The 14,863-nt window shown below is 29.0% G+C and overlaps 1 protein-coding gene across 1 annotated transcript in view; it reads left to right on the top strand.

Moving 5' to 3' along the window:
• Positions 1-14,863, top strand: part of Cerk (Ceramide kinase) — a 57,096-nt gene that overhangs the window by 22,302 nt on the left and 19,931 nt on the right. The window contains exons 2-4 of the mRNA XM_067267581.1: positions 2,987-3,268; positions 7,227-7,355; positions 9,059-9,122. Of these exons, the coding sequence (XP_067123682.1) occupies positions 2,987-3,268; positions 7,227-7,355; positions 9,059-9,122 (475 nt within the window). The remainder of the gene's footprint in view (positions 1-2,986; positions 3,269-7,226; positions 7,356-9,058; positions 9,123-14,863) is intronic.

Here is a 14,863-nt window from a genome sequence, read left to right as displayed (position 1 = left end):
AGACATATGGTACATGACAAACTATAAATTTGAATGCATAACCACAACATAGTATATGCAGTTTATTGACTTATGTAAAAATTATTCTAAGGAATACAGAGTCCAACTGATTTTAAAGTGTTCATTTTTTAAGTTGCTACTAAGTTTTGAAAGACATTACAAAGTATCTAACCTTCAAATTTAGTAAACTTAATTTTAATCAAAATAATTTTATAATTATTTCTCAATAACTTAGATCTTGTCATTATACAATCAATGGCTAAAATTAATATGTAACAGCAAATTTAGTTTTTTTTTTTAATATAATTTGTTTTTTAAGTGAATTAATCTCTTTTTTGAGATATTTAATAAGCATTTATTTTTCATTATAAATGATTAACAACTTCAATGAAAAAATCAAACATTGATTTTATAAACTAATTGAATCATGAACTGGTGATCTTATTTAATTTTGTGTTTTAAAAAATTATTTTTTAAAATTAAACATTCTCAAAGAATCCTTATGTTACATTCAAAATTTTTTTTTCTGGAATAGTGTATATTTTTAAATTTTGCAATTAATTGCTTAAATTGAGAAATAAATATGATTACTCATTTTTCTGTTCTCATTTTGCAAAACTCTACTGGAATTAGGTTTGCTATGTGAAAATAAATGGTTTTTCACATTCTTGCTTTTGCTATTGAATGTTTATTTGAACTAAGCAGAGTTCTTCACAGAAAACGAAAGCGTGATGATTAATTCTCAAGTCTGTTGGATATTATAGATATTAAAATTATTTTTTGTTTAATTTTTCTGAATTTGTTTTAACATTTATTATTATTTACTTTATTTATACTATTTGATAAATAAAACAAATTAAGTGATATGGTAAAAAAAATTTTGTTGTTCAGTAGGCATTTGTATCCTCAAAGTTTAGGTGGTTTTCTCTCAGTATGTTTTCTTTGTTTCATTTATTTTACAATTGCATCTACAATGAAATGTAACAGGAAAAAATGTTTTAATGTTTGAAATGGTATGTTGTAAACTGCATACCAGTGTCATTTTTCAGCAGCTGCAGGATATACAGTGGAGAGGATTATGTGAAGTTTTTGTTTCTGTCCTAGTGATTTTCTAAAAGGTATATGTCACTATGGGTTATATGCACAACATTACAGTATCTATAAATCTATTGTCGTATCTCTTTATCTACTTATATGTGATATATTAAAAGTTCAGTTTATTTTTGAATCTAACTTTTATTGTTAACAGTACAAATATTTTCAGATGAACTCCTTTTTAAAATAAGCAACTTCTATCATCATTTGTATTGATACAAATGTTTATAGAAAAATCAGTTGACAACAATTTTGAAGACTATTCTGCATTACCACTTGAGTGCAATCATTGCAATACTTTTTACATCTTCTGATTTGAATCTTTGATCTTTGGTAGAGCCTTCATTTTGGTAAAGACAAGTCTATGGGAATGAGATCTGGAGAGTAAGGAGATTGTGGAATTACAGCTATTTGATGTTTTGCAGATATTCACTGATAAGAAGAGTAATGTGCCAGGGTTGTCATGGTGTAGAACTAAGCCTTTTGCTTGCCAGAGATAAGGTGGTTTTTATCTTACTGTGCCACTGAGATGACTGAAAATGTCAATGTCGAACTCCTCATTAGTGACTATTCCATTGGGAACAAATTCATATTGCAGTAAAGGCATTATAGATCAAAAAAAGTGTTGATGATTACAATAATTGCTGACATTTTTAAATTTTAATTATCTGTAGACATTTTTACATGTAAAAGGCATGCATAGTTTTAATAATGGATGATTCATCCCTTAAGACTATATTGTTCTGTTAAAATAAATGCAAAAGTTGCTAATGTAGGAATGATGACTTTTCTTGTGTCATAATTGATGTTGCTTGATTTTAATGTATGAAAGCCTTGGAAGTTCAGCTTATATAGCTACATTAACAGTTAAAACTATCATATACAGGGTGACTGGGAAGTTGCATCACACCTGTATTTTTGTTATTGTAAAGGAAATATCAAAACATATTGTATGTTAGAACATACCTCATACTTGTTCAGAACTACAATATGAACTTTGTCATGATCATGGAAGAGTCTGATACAGTGCCAAATTGGCCAAAATGTTTTGTGGGGATAATCTGGTGTGAGAAGAGAATTTTCAGGGCATCTTTTCATAAAATCCACATCCACACTTAAGAAAATAAGTGACTTACACACTTATCCAATGATTTTTGGACCACTTTTTTTATGGTCACATTCACATGACCATATTATGAAGAGATGCCCTGAAAGTGGCTTTGTTCTTTGGTTGGTAAATGCAAGAATAGCAAACATCATTGTCTTTCAATATGATGGTGCTTCTGGTTATTTTGTGTTAAATGTCTGCAGATGCTTGGACAAACTGTTCCCAAATAGATGGATTGTTTGTGGCTGGAAAGCATCCCAGCACCTCTCCCATGTCCACCAATGAATCCCAATCTATGATATAAGATAACACTTTGTGGAGCTTTCTCAAGGAGAAATACAATTAATAGTGCTACCAGACAACAGAAGAGTTGAAGAATGCATTGCTAGAGCATTTTCTCATTTCACACTAGGTTATCTGTACAAAACATTTTGGTAAGCTTGCCACATTAACGGAGTCTGCAATCACAATAGAGCTCATACTGATATTCTGAACAGGTGTAAGGTACATTCTGATATATGTTTCAGTATTTTCTTTTAGAAAAGCAAAACACAGAGTGATGCAACTTCCTGGACACCCTGTATAAGAAAAATACAAGTAGAATAAATTTCTTGCTGGATATTCAGAGTTTGATCTTATATTTAATTTTTGCATTCAGTTTGATACATTTTTGACTTAAACTTTACTATATAGATATATACACAATAATAACGTTGATATATATAATGTAATATTGTTTTATAATTATATAAATTAAACAATTTTAATCAATTTCTATTTCAGTATGTACTGTTTTACCTTTAAGTGAAGTAATTGCAATCACTCCCTGTGACTGTAATGGTGATCAGACTTCTCGAACTATACAGTGCCATCATTGCCGGCATTCTCGAGATCAAGTCAGTCCTGCCATATCAGAATTAGTTCCTTTACAAGCTCAAGCTGTACGTTTATATTATGCTATTAGAGTTGGAAAATATCGATGGTCTTTGACAAGTATTTTATTGCGCCCAGTTGAATTGAATGTTTTAAGAGAATTCATAAGCAATTTACAAGCTACTTTAAATGGTAAATATTAATAACTTAAAATAAATTTTAAATGTTCACAATTAATTTGATGAATATTTTACACACATTTCAGCACAAATAGCAATAGAATCTATATCAATACTATAGTTTAGTCTAGTTAAATATCTATATTTACAAGTCACAAAATTCAAAGTTCTCATAAGTATATATGTTGGATATTTTCTACAATGATTTGTTATAATTAAACCACTAATGTTGAAGTATATTATTGTCATCTCATATTTCTGTGCTATTTTTTGATATTGAGATCTTAACTGAAGAAAGTCTAGACTGATTCTTTTTGAGATTAAACCATAAAAAGTCATTAGATACTAAACATGAGTATTAATATCAGCAATCTGTTTTATATATATTAAGATAAATTTGAAAGTAATTACAGTAACTACACACTCAAACCATCTTTAAATTTAAAAAAAATCTTTAACAAAACTAACATTTCTGGCCATTTTAAATGGTTATCCTTCAGGTTTACAAAACATTCAAATTTTCAAACATTAGAACTTTAGAACATTAGAGAACACAATTTGAATTTTAAAGAATAAATTTTGATAGGGTTACATATATGTTACATTATACATGTGCCATCACAATGTATGTATGATATTATTCCCCATACTGGTTTTAATAGTTTGGCTTCCTTGAGGAAAATTTTTATAGTATTTTGCATGGTGGAAGCTGCCAGTCACCATACATAGAGCAACACCTTTCATTAATGATGTCAGAAAGCTAGAAAACAGTGGTTATTGACTAGAACCATGATACTCCACCTGTGGCCCGCTGAGCTTTTGAGTGACCCGGACGTGACCTGTAAATAATGCAGTCAAAATATAAATTTTGAAATTTTTGCAGCAAAAAATAGATTTGGTCACTTCGCCCACACTGCTAAGTCCCTTTTATCCTTTCTGTAAAAAAATGTGCTCAAATTTTACGTTGTTTGCATCAATGTATCTGCGTGAAACGTCATACTCAAAAATGCAAAGAACATATATTTAGAAATCGGCTTACTGATTCACACCTGGATGCTGTTTTACGAATAGCGTGCAGCAGTTACAAGCCTAATTTAAATGAAATTGCAAAAAAATGTTCGCAATATCAACAGTCACACTAAATTTCTAGGGTGAGTGAGAAATTATATAAGTTTTTATTATAATCGTTATGTTGCGGCCATGTGTAATAGCTATCATGTGTATGTGGCCCGAGAAAAAAAAAGGTTGAGTAACACTGGATAGAATCAATCATGTGACAAATCTGATGTCACTTTTTACTCTTACAATCTGGTTACTTTAGTTTGTATTCATTTTGTGGACGAATGCTTTAATAAGTTAGATATCTTCAAACATATTGTTATATCTGTGGTTGCTAGTTGGTATGACTTGATCTGGTAACTATTTGTCATTTCTTTTGTAAATCACTTAATTTAAGAATAAATTTCCTATTAAGGTTGTCAATAAACTTGTGATTATATTGAAACTTTAGGACTATGTTTTTTGCATAATAATTTAGCATCTTGATTTTGAAGAAAAGAGGAATGCTTATTGTATTATTGCTCTGAAGAATTATATTTTGTAGAAAAATGAATCTTTTGATTTTGTGTATGTAAATTGAAAGCTAGGACAGCTTTTTATCATGAGGCTCTGGACAGGATCCAAACTCCTCACAAAAATTTGCTTTAATTTTTTTTTTTTTGAGTGAAAAAAGAGAGATAGAAATATTTTTTTGTACAATAAACATGTTGAGGATGTTTATTTTACACCATATACAGTATCCTAAGATCTGCCATCTCCAGTTGGGATTGAATTAAATATTGATGTTGACCTCTAGCAATCTAAATGGAGATTTTGTTGCATCTAGTAAACAACTACATATAGAGTGAAGATGGGGGTCTGGAACCAGTTAGGACAACCAATCGAAAGGCCACATTAATAAAAACCCATGTTTTGAAGGATGAGGTTCTTTGGTGAGTATCTGTTAGTTCTTCAAAAGAAGATGTGGTATTCTACTAAGATCTGTTCGTTATACGACGAACTTTCCACCAAATATTCTTGTTCCTTTTCAAGTGCTGTGATCTCATCTAACTGCTCCTGATCAGTATCTTCACTTGTCCAGATGGTTGAGAACATCCACTAGTAGTTCAACCATTCTTTTCCAATTTTTTATATAAAAAGTTTACAGTTAATGCATAAATTGCCTCAAATTCAAGAGAAATAAATAGAATTTTATAATCTAAGAGTGTTATTTATGTGGATTTTAACAGAATCAACTTCTCTCAATTTGGTTGGAGTCTAGCTTCTTTCAATTTCTTTTACTATCTCATATCTCTTTACTATCTTATTGACCATTCATTCTTAAGAGTTTTAATGAATTTATTGTAATTTCCATGATTAGAACTTTTCCAATTTGAAAAACAAGAATAATTATATATTGTAGTTTTACTGATATCTGTCATAAATAAAACACAACAAAGGAATATGCTAGATTTTTTAATATGGAATTTGAAATCTGCTACACAGACTTGTTAGAGAATTTTATTTTATTATTACTTATTTACATTATTATTAGCAATGTTTTTACTTCATATGTAAAGTTGAAAAGCTGTAGCAGTTCTAGAGAATTTGAAATTGATCCAAAGATGAGATCGGAAGTCTTAAAACTGTTAATCAGTTAAGTTCTGTTTGATTCTTTAGTCATTGGTAGTAGTTTAATAAAAAACTTACAACTTTGTGGAGATAAGAATATGGAGGAAAAAATAATATATTTTTCAAAAGATATTCTCTCATTGTAGAAATTAATTTTTGATATATAACTCCTTATTATTGATTAGTTTCAATATATTCATGAAATAAATGAAAATGTTATTACATTATTATTTTAGTTAAATATTATTAAATCATATTTTTTGAGATTATTTATTGATAGCAATATAACTTACAATGAAATATTATTATACCATACTATTAAATAAATTCAGAACAAGTAATTTGTTATAAATACAATCATATAGATTAGTCATAAACAGGCTGCAGTGTAAGTTTATTATCCTGTTACCCTGTGCCATTATGCAACCCATAATTAAGATGATGATGAGACCAAACAATTGCTGGATTTAAATCAGACTACTTTACCACTACCATTAATAATTAAATACTGAGTAATTTAGTACTAGAGGTAGGCATTAGGCACCATCTCTTATTAAATTTAATTAATATTAAATAATTTAGAATATTCTGGAAGAAAAGAATCAGCCTAGAGAGGACTCAAACTCGCAACTGCTGCTTACTGTATGGATGCATTGCCAGTTACACTACCAGACCTCATCTGATCCTTCACTTCCAGACATATTTAATTTAGATATAACCATCTTTGGTTACTTATGGCACTGACTGGGGATGACTCAGTGTCCACAGTGTGTAATAACCCTTTATGGCACTTGGTTAGCTATTGCTTTACCCCAGCATTGTGTGTGTGTGTCCATATATCCAGCAATCTTTTGGTTTCATTATAAAATATCAGGCTTTGAGATAAACTTGTCCAGTGAGAAGATGGACTTGTCCAGACTAATATATATTTATATATTAGTAGTTTGCATATCATTAGCATATATTACTTTAGTACTTAGTGTACTGATAGTTATGTATGTAGTATTCAGCAGGCTTAAAGCCTGTTTACTTACTCCCTAAGTAAAAGTCCATGTGGCCCACCGGAAGCCTACAGAGTTCACATGCAGCCTGCATACAAAAAAGCCTGTTCATCACTAATATAGATAATCTCTTTTATTTATTTGTTAGAACAAATAAAAGCAGTAAAGATTATATTTTCATTTGGGTAAATATTTCTGTATTTATCTGGAATTAATGATTTTTGTATTATTATTTATTTATGAATTTTTAAAATCTACAATTATAAAACTTTTGTTTAATTCATTTCTACTTTTTTATAGGATTAAATCGACCAAAAAAGCTATTAATTTTTATTAATCCTTTTGGTGGGAAAAAACAAGCACCAAAAATCTTCAAAAAAAAAGTTTCACCATTACTTCATCTTGCAGGAATTGTAGCACATGTTATTGGTAAGTGAAAAATGTAAATTCAAAATTATTATATATATTGAAATTTTACAAAAACATTTAGTAATAAATCTATAATTATTACATGCATTTATACAGTATCTATATAACTTTATAAATGAGACAAAAATCCTTATTTTCTTTTCATTTATAAACTTCTAATTTTATTTTATTACATATATGAAATACAAAGAAGCACAATAGTTTATACTCCAAATTATTAGTATATCATAATCAGATTATGCTGTTTTTTTAATACTAGATGTCCAAGCAATTTCATTTTTTTAGCTCATCTTCAGGAGGATATATTTTAGAATACACCATTCAAAATTCTAGAATATCAAATTCAAATATCTTCTACATTCAATAGAAGATAATCTGTTCTTCACTCTTGCATTGTTTAAATTGTAAAATCTGTTGTTAAAGTTTTACATTTTAATTTTGTTTAGCATTAAATTTAAAAAATAATAATTAAGATATCTAAAACAAATTTTAAGTTTCATGTTAATTTTTTCATAATATATATGGTTCATCAGAAATTAAAGCATCAACAAAATGTAAAAAACCTTTAGTATATAGTGAAGATTCCTGTCTGTCCTCCATCTCCTCAAGCAACTTACTTGCATAAGCACAGCCCAAGATGTTCTAAGCGTACAATAAGTTCATAGGAAATACACCTCCATACTCAACTCGTTCAGTATATATATAGTTTATTTACAGAAAAAATACAGTTTATCATGACACCACACTGTATCGATTGACACACTAACAATCAAGGATAGGTTGGAGTAATTGGAGATCGGATGTCTACATGATAATTTCTAAACCACGGATAGACTCTGTCAGCACTTTTCGTCTGATCTCAGATCTCATCCATCATCATGTATTTCTCATATGAGCAAATTAAACAGAATAAAATCAGAATTAAATGAATTTGATTCCATCTGTTTCAAGTGTTTGTTTAAGAACTTAAAAGAAGAAGCTACTTTCATGTTTAATTTGCTTATTTAATTAGAGAAAGTGGACTTTCTCTAATTAAATAAGCAATTTTTAAAGTTGTATGTTTGAGTCTACAAAAATAAGTTGATTGTTTTTACATTTAAAATTTACTGCCAGCTTTTGTTTCCTATTGATAGTAAGGATTTGTAATTTATCAGCAACTTACTTTTGTTAGTATATATAATTAAATGTTTGAAGAATGAGTTTATCCTAAAATTTGTTTTTTGCTTTGCTACATTCTGATGATAATTCTTTAATAAAATCAGATCTCTGAACTTAGGTTATCAAAAATGAACATGTTATGTCTGTAAAAAATTAAAATTAGAGAAAATTGAAAAAAGTAGAATTTTCCATTGATGTCTCTGAAGATAATTGTCACTTAATTAGATAGAAAAAATCAGTTTGAATTTGTACTTTTAAAAAATTAAAATGCAAACTGATTTTTAATGAGGTACTGTACATGAAATGTATGTATTACATTTTATATTAATTAGTATGTGATATATATCAACAGAATATAATAGTAAAATATTTCTTTATTGTTAAAGTAAAGAAATCATTCATTTTATAAAATGAACATATGCTGTAATGTACTTTTCACACATATACTTTTATAAATGAAATTTTAATCAATATATTAAATTATTTAATATATTATTTATCAAAATGTTAAAAAAAAAGATAAAAATTTTGCTTTTTGTTTTTAGTGACACAAAGAGCTAATCATGCCAAAGATATGTTGCAAGAACTTGACCTTAAGCAATTTGATGGGTAAGTTATTTCATAGTGAAGTTTAAAAATTAAGTTAACTATTTGAATAAAAAAATAATGATAGAAAATCAAACTTTATTAATTTTAATCATCTATTTGGTGCCAGTTTTCAAGTTTATTTCTTTATCATTTTATGTAATTTTGGGTTATTTCTGATATTACGTCTATCCATATTTTTTTACTATTTCATTTCATTTAATTCAATTCATAATCTTAAGTTTTCTGTAATGTAATCATTTCTGAATTTGTTTTTCAATTTTGGTTTTTTGCAAACACTGAGGTGAATTACTATCAGATAAAGATATCAATTTAGATGTTGAATATTTTATTTCAGTCTATGCCCCAAAAATTTCATTGTCCTGTGCTGTATGAGATAACATGTTTTTGTTTCTGATTATGATAGTGAAAAGATCATGGGCATACTGAATGAGAAATACAAGAACAACATGCTCATTGGTGAATTTAGGTTATATTGTTACTTTAGAAATTGCTTTGTGCCCTAAACAATTTCAGTTATATGCAAAATGAGTGTCAAAAGAGAAACTTGTGATTTGTATGATGAATGGAAATAAAATTTGTTTTTGTTATGCTGAATAATAAATATGCTGTTTAATTTGTTTTAACACCTTTATCTAAAAGAGGTACATGGAATATCAATTACTGTGCAATAAATAATTGTTTTGTTGCATAATTTTATAAGAATAGATTAATAAACTTTTATAAAAATTAAAATGTGATAGTAGATCATTGGTATCTTTTACTCATTAAAGTTGATCACATCTCACTATAAGTTGGCCAACCTGATCAATTGAATATATCAGAATAGTAATTTTTGCATTCAGCCACTTGGCACATTTCTGTTCTGACATTACTGATGTTACCAATACCTATAGAGACTGTGCTGAATCTGCTTTTATTGAGTATTTTCTCACTATTGATCCACAACATCAGCTTCATGTTTGAGATTGTTATAAAGTTATATCACTTTAGGTGACTTTTTCATTTATATACAGCTGTAAATTTTCCAATAACACATTTCCTGAACATAACTGTTAGTTATTTGACCACATTTCATCTTTTCAAAGCAAACAGAATTTATATCAATAGCAAGCCAAAATTTAATTTCCAAACTTATAAGGAAACATTTTCCTCCTCAATAGGAATACATTCTGCTTATATAACATAGTAAATAAATTTTTTGCACCAGAGAAAACAAAATAAATTTGCCATTTTAAATTTCTAATTAAATTAATATGAAATTTAATATAAATAACCACTCACCACACCACAGTAACTTAAAAAATTATGCAATCAGAACCAATATATGGTGTGATAATGTCGAAAAAATTTCAAAAAAATCGAAAAAAACAAATGTTTTTGAACCCCTTCTGGACTCTTCTTCAGGTTCTTAATGGTTTTTAGATGGAAATTCGATTAATGAATTTTTTCGAAATATTTTTGACGTTATCACACTGTATATTGGTTCTGAGTGCGTAATTTTTCAAATTTAATATATTTCATAATCTTCCAAATTCTATTGAGACATCAGTCTGTTTTCTTTCAAAGAATAAACCACAAATGATTTATTTAACTTTCTAATATATTAATTATCTGTGATTAAAAAAATATATAATTAATATTTTTCTTGAAAATTTTTAGATATAATTTTACCATATTAAGAACTTTCATTGATAAAAGTATTAGAAAAATCAAAACATATGAAAAATAAATTGTTAGAAAAAGTATTTGTGACAAAATTATTTTATATGCAAAATCTTATATGATATATTTGTATCAAATCTGTTTTCTTTGTCTATTTCTATAATAATAATAATTTCTTCAACAGCAAGCCAAATTAATACATACAGAAACAGAAATTGAATACAAATTAAAGTAGAGCAAATACATTTTTGCTCACTAAAAATTTTATATTGAAATATAACCAGTAGAAAGTTCCATGATAATGTTCAATCTACTTGAAGTTCCTATTTCAATTCAAAAAATGGCAGATAACTCACTCTTTGCTGACATTGTAGGAATTGAAAGATGTTTAATTGTAAATTTGTAAGATTTAATGTACATATTTGAGATTATTTATTAAAGTTTATCAGTTTTTACATACTTTACTTGTTTGATATTAGGCATTTGTCAATTATATTAACTATAGTACATGTGACACATTATTTAGCTCAAATCCATTAGGAATAAAATAGATATTTATTTTACTTATATGGTAATGCTTTGTCGTCAACTTAAAAATTGCCATTCAATACTTGTTGAATTGTTTAACAGGTATAAACTGATAAAAAATAAAAGAAGTATATAACATATAACTTTCTGTTCATGTTTCACATGTTTTTCTTAGGCAGAATTTTTTGTGAGAAAATTTGATGGTAATGCTGAAATAACTGCAATTTTCAAGTTTTTGTAAGCCTTAAAGAAGTTAGGCTTTATGATCTTTAATATAAATATTAAATAAAGGTAGCAGCATATATATCCCTCAAAAGATCAAAGAAAAAAGTTCAACACACAACACTTGATAATATGAATAAGTTTTTTTCGAGTAGGGATCCTATTTACATAGTCTTTTAAATTTTAAAAATTTAATATGTAAAAATTTTCAAATTCTTTTAAATTATATACTGCTCAGTTAAAAAAGTTTATTGCAATTTTGTGAATTATACAACTATGATTTTTTTCATATTTGTATAATTCACATCATGCAGCTTTTTCTGAGACATGCAGATATAAAACTTTCAGATCAATAAAATTAATTTGTATAATTTGGCAATATTTTTTTAATAATCATCTAATAAATAAGAGAAATTTTGTAAGTTTATGGCACTGTTCCATCTGTTAGAAGTAGAAATATTTGTATTTGTATTGTTGTATTGGCAGTGTTATCAAATTTTGTTCTTTTTCCCCCTCAATGTTTTCAGGAAATTTATCTTTTTATATATGCACTCTCCTACAAATCCATTCCATTGTATGTTATAGAGTGTTTTGCAAAAGCCCACAAATTTCTTTGAAATCATCATAAATGCTCATTGTAGCAAATGAATCATATTAGTTTATTGCTCCCAATGTAAAGCATAATCCATATGAATATTTTGAAAGTATTACTTAAAAAAATGTTATTTATATTATTTCCCATTTCTTTCAAAGTTTCTTTAAAAATATAATTTGTACCTGTTGAAATATATCATTTTAAATTATTTTATTGCCAGTTGTTCTACTAAAAATTACTTTCTTTGTTTGAGAGAGATTTTTTTTAACTTTCACAAATATTTCTGTAAAATATAATGGAAAAGTCTATCTACTTATATAAGCCATTGATCCCATTGTTTGTATATCTGTCATCTGTAATCTGTCACAGAATGCCTAGAATACACACTAAGTGGCATCCGTAATGATGATTTTCAGCTATTACTTAAATTAATAGTATAATTTATTTATTAACAGTGTATATTATTACAGTAGAGCGTCGATAAGTGGAACCAATTGGGGACTGGGGTCCTTCCAGTTAATGATTTGTTCCAGTTTCCGACTTTGTACGAAAAAATACATTAACCTGTCCGATGTTCAAATTTTTCTCCATTGCGTGTCGCTTCGTGTTGAATTTTCGTCGATTTTAAGCCTAACGAAAATTTTTATAATAATCATCGAGGCTATCGTATCGTTAAAAATTATTTCTGCATTTTGTACAAACAAAATAAATATATTAAAGAATATAAAAAACATGAAAATTATACTTTAGAAGTAAATTTAGTATCAAAAACATTCGATTCAGCACGACACAGTCCGACTGAAAATCGTTCCACTTTCCGGCCATTCCACTTACCGACGTTCCACTTACCGACGCTCTACTGTATTTTTATTTGTAATAGGAATTTATTATTTATATGAATTTTATTATTTATACCATGGAATGACACCACCGCTGCTAGATTGCCCACTAGGGGGCATTCCAGGCTACTAGTACAAAGATAAATAAATAAAATAAGTATTATTTTATTGAGAATTGAAAGAAAACTGACAAAATTTCTAATGCTTCAATGGAAACAATTATTCATTGAAGGCTTATACAGGGTGACAATAATTAACCTGTACAAAGTTTGTAGCAATGCTGCATTACCATCACTACTTTACATACTGTTGTGTTTAATTCTCCGTGATTTCTTGCCTATGTAGATGTGCTTTCGGTGTAATAAGGGTTAGTTCTTTATTTTTTTAAGGATCTCGAACAAACGTTGTGCAATTTTGGAACTATTTCAGCAAGGAAAGCATCAATGTGAAATTGTTTGTTTGCTCAGTGTTCCCAAAATGACAGTCTCAGATGCAGTTCAGTGATTCAAGGAGCTTGGCCACAATGGTGACCATTCCGGACATGGAAGAAAGCGCATTGTCAACACGTCTAGAAACTGCAAGATCATCAAAAAGTGAGTTGACCAACATTTGAAGGTCTCCACGAGAAAAATTACTTGTGAGATCAGAATCAATCGCAAATCGGTGCAGTTAATGGTGAAAAAGGAACTTGGACTCAAGCCCTACAAGTTCCAAAAGATTCAGCTCCTCACCAATGAAAACAAGTGTGTGCGACTCCAAAGATGCCGTCAACTCAAGCGTCGGGCCACAGGTCGACAATGGGAGCACATTCTCTTCCCAGACGAGAAACCATACAACAGGCGCACAACCATCAAAACGACAGGAACTGGTCTGCAGAGGCTCCTGGATGCTCAGCTGTCATTGAACATTGCCAAAATCCAATGTCAGTCATGGTTTGGAGCGGAATTTGTGCAAGCGACAAGACACCCCTTGTTTTCGTCAATCAAGGGGCCAAAATCAATCAAGACGCTGTGACATTCTTGAGGCTGTGGTACTTCCATGGGCTCAGCAGCATTTTGGTGGTGCGAAATGGAAGTTTCAACAGTACTCGGCACTTGCACACAAGGCAAAGAAGACTCAGGAGTGGTGCAAGGCTCATTTTCCTGATTTCATCTCGTCTGTGGAATGGTCACTGTACTTGCCAGATCTGAACCCAATGGACTACAGCGTGTGGTCCATTTTGAAGACCAGGACCTGCACTAAATGCCACAGTTCCTGGAGTCGCTGAAGCAATCCTTACACCAGGAGTGGGACAAACTGTCTCCAGAAGAGCTGCGGCCCATTGCCGAGAATTTCAAAATGCATTTGGGGCTCTGCATCAAGGCAAAAGGAGGCCACTTTGAAACCGGCTGAATATCTGATTAATGCATAAAGTATTGTCACTGCTATCCACTGTTGTTTTGCTAATTTTCATTTCTTTAATAAATTTATGATGCAAAAAACTTGTACGGGTTAATTATTGTCACCCTGTATAGTCATTGTGTACCATGTGTACCAATATTTAACAAAATCACATGTAGTTTTCAATCCTGTTCAATGTTTTCTTAAGATAACCCAAGCATTGCTGGGTATATTAGCTAGTTATGACAAATAACCACTAGAAATTACACATTTTATACGTTAATATATAAGATCAATCTGTTCCTCAGGTCTGAAAATATTCAAGATAAAATCAAATGGTTAATTGTGTGTTACTAAAATACATGTTAGAAACTTTTCTTGATATTTCATTTGTATTTCTATCTCTCTAAGAAAGAGGAAGATAAACTTTTAAATGAAAATGTGTCATTGTTTTTAATAGTTAGTTTGTTGTTAACAAACAATATAGCTTTATGTATATTTTTACACAAGTTATG

This window comes from Centruroides vittatus, unplaced genomic scaffold (assembly GCF_030686945.1).
Source record: "Centruroides vittatus isolate TY-2023 unplaced genomic scaffold, ASM3068694v2 contig_3063, whole genome shotgun sequence".
Taxonomy (NCBI): Eukaryota; Metazoa; Arthropoda; class Arachnida; order Scorpiones; family Buthidae; genus Centruroides; species Centruroides vittatus.
Note: the sequence above shows the minus strand (reverse complement) of the source record. Positions and strands in the feature narration are given on the sequence as shown.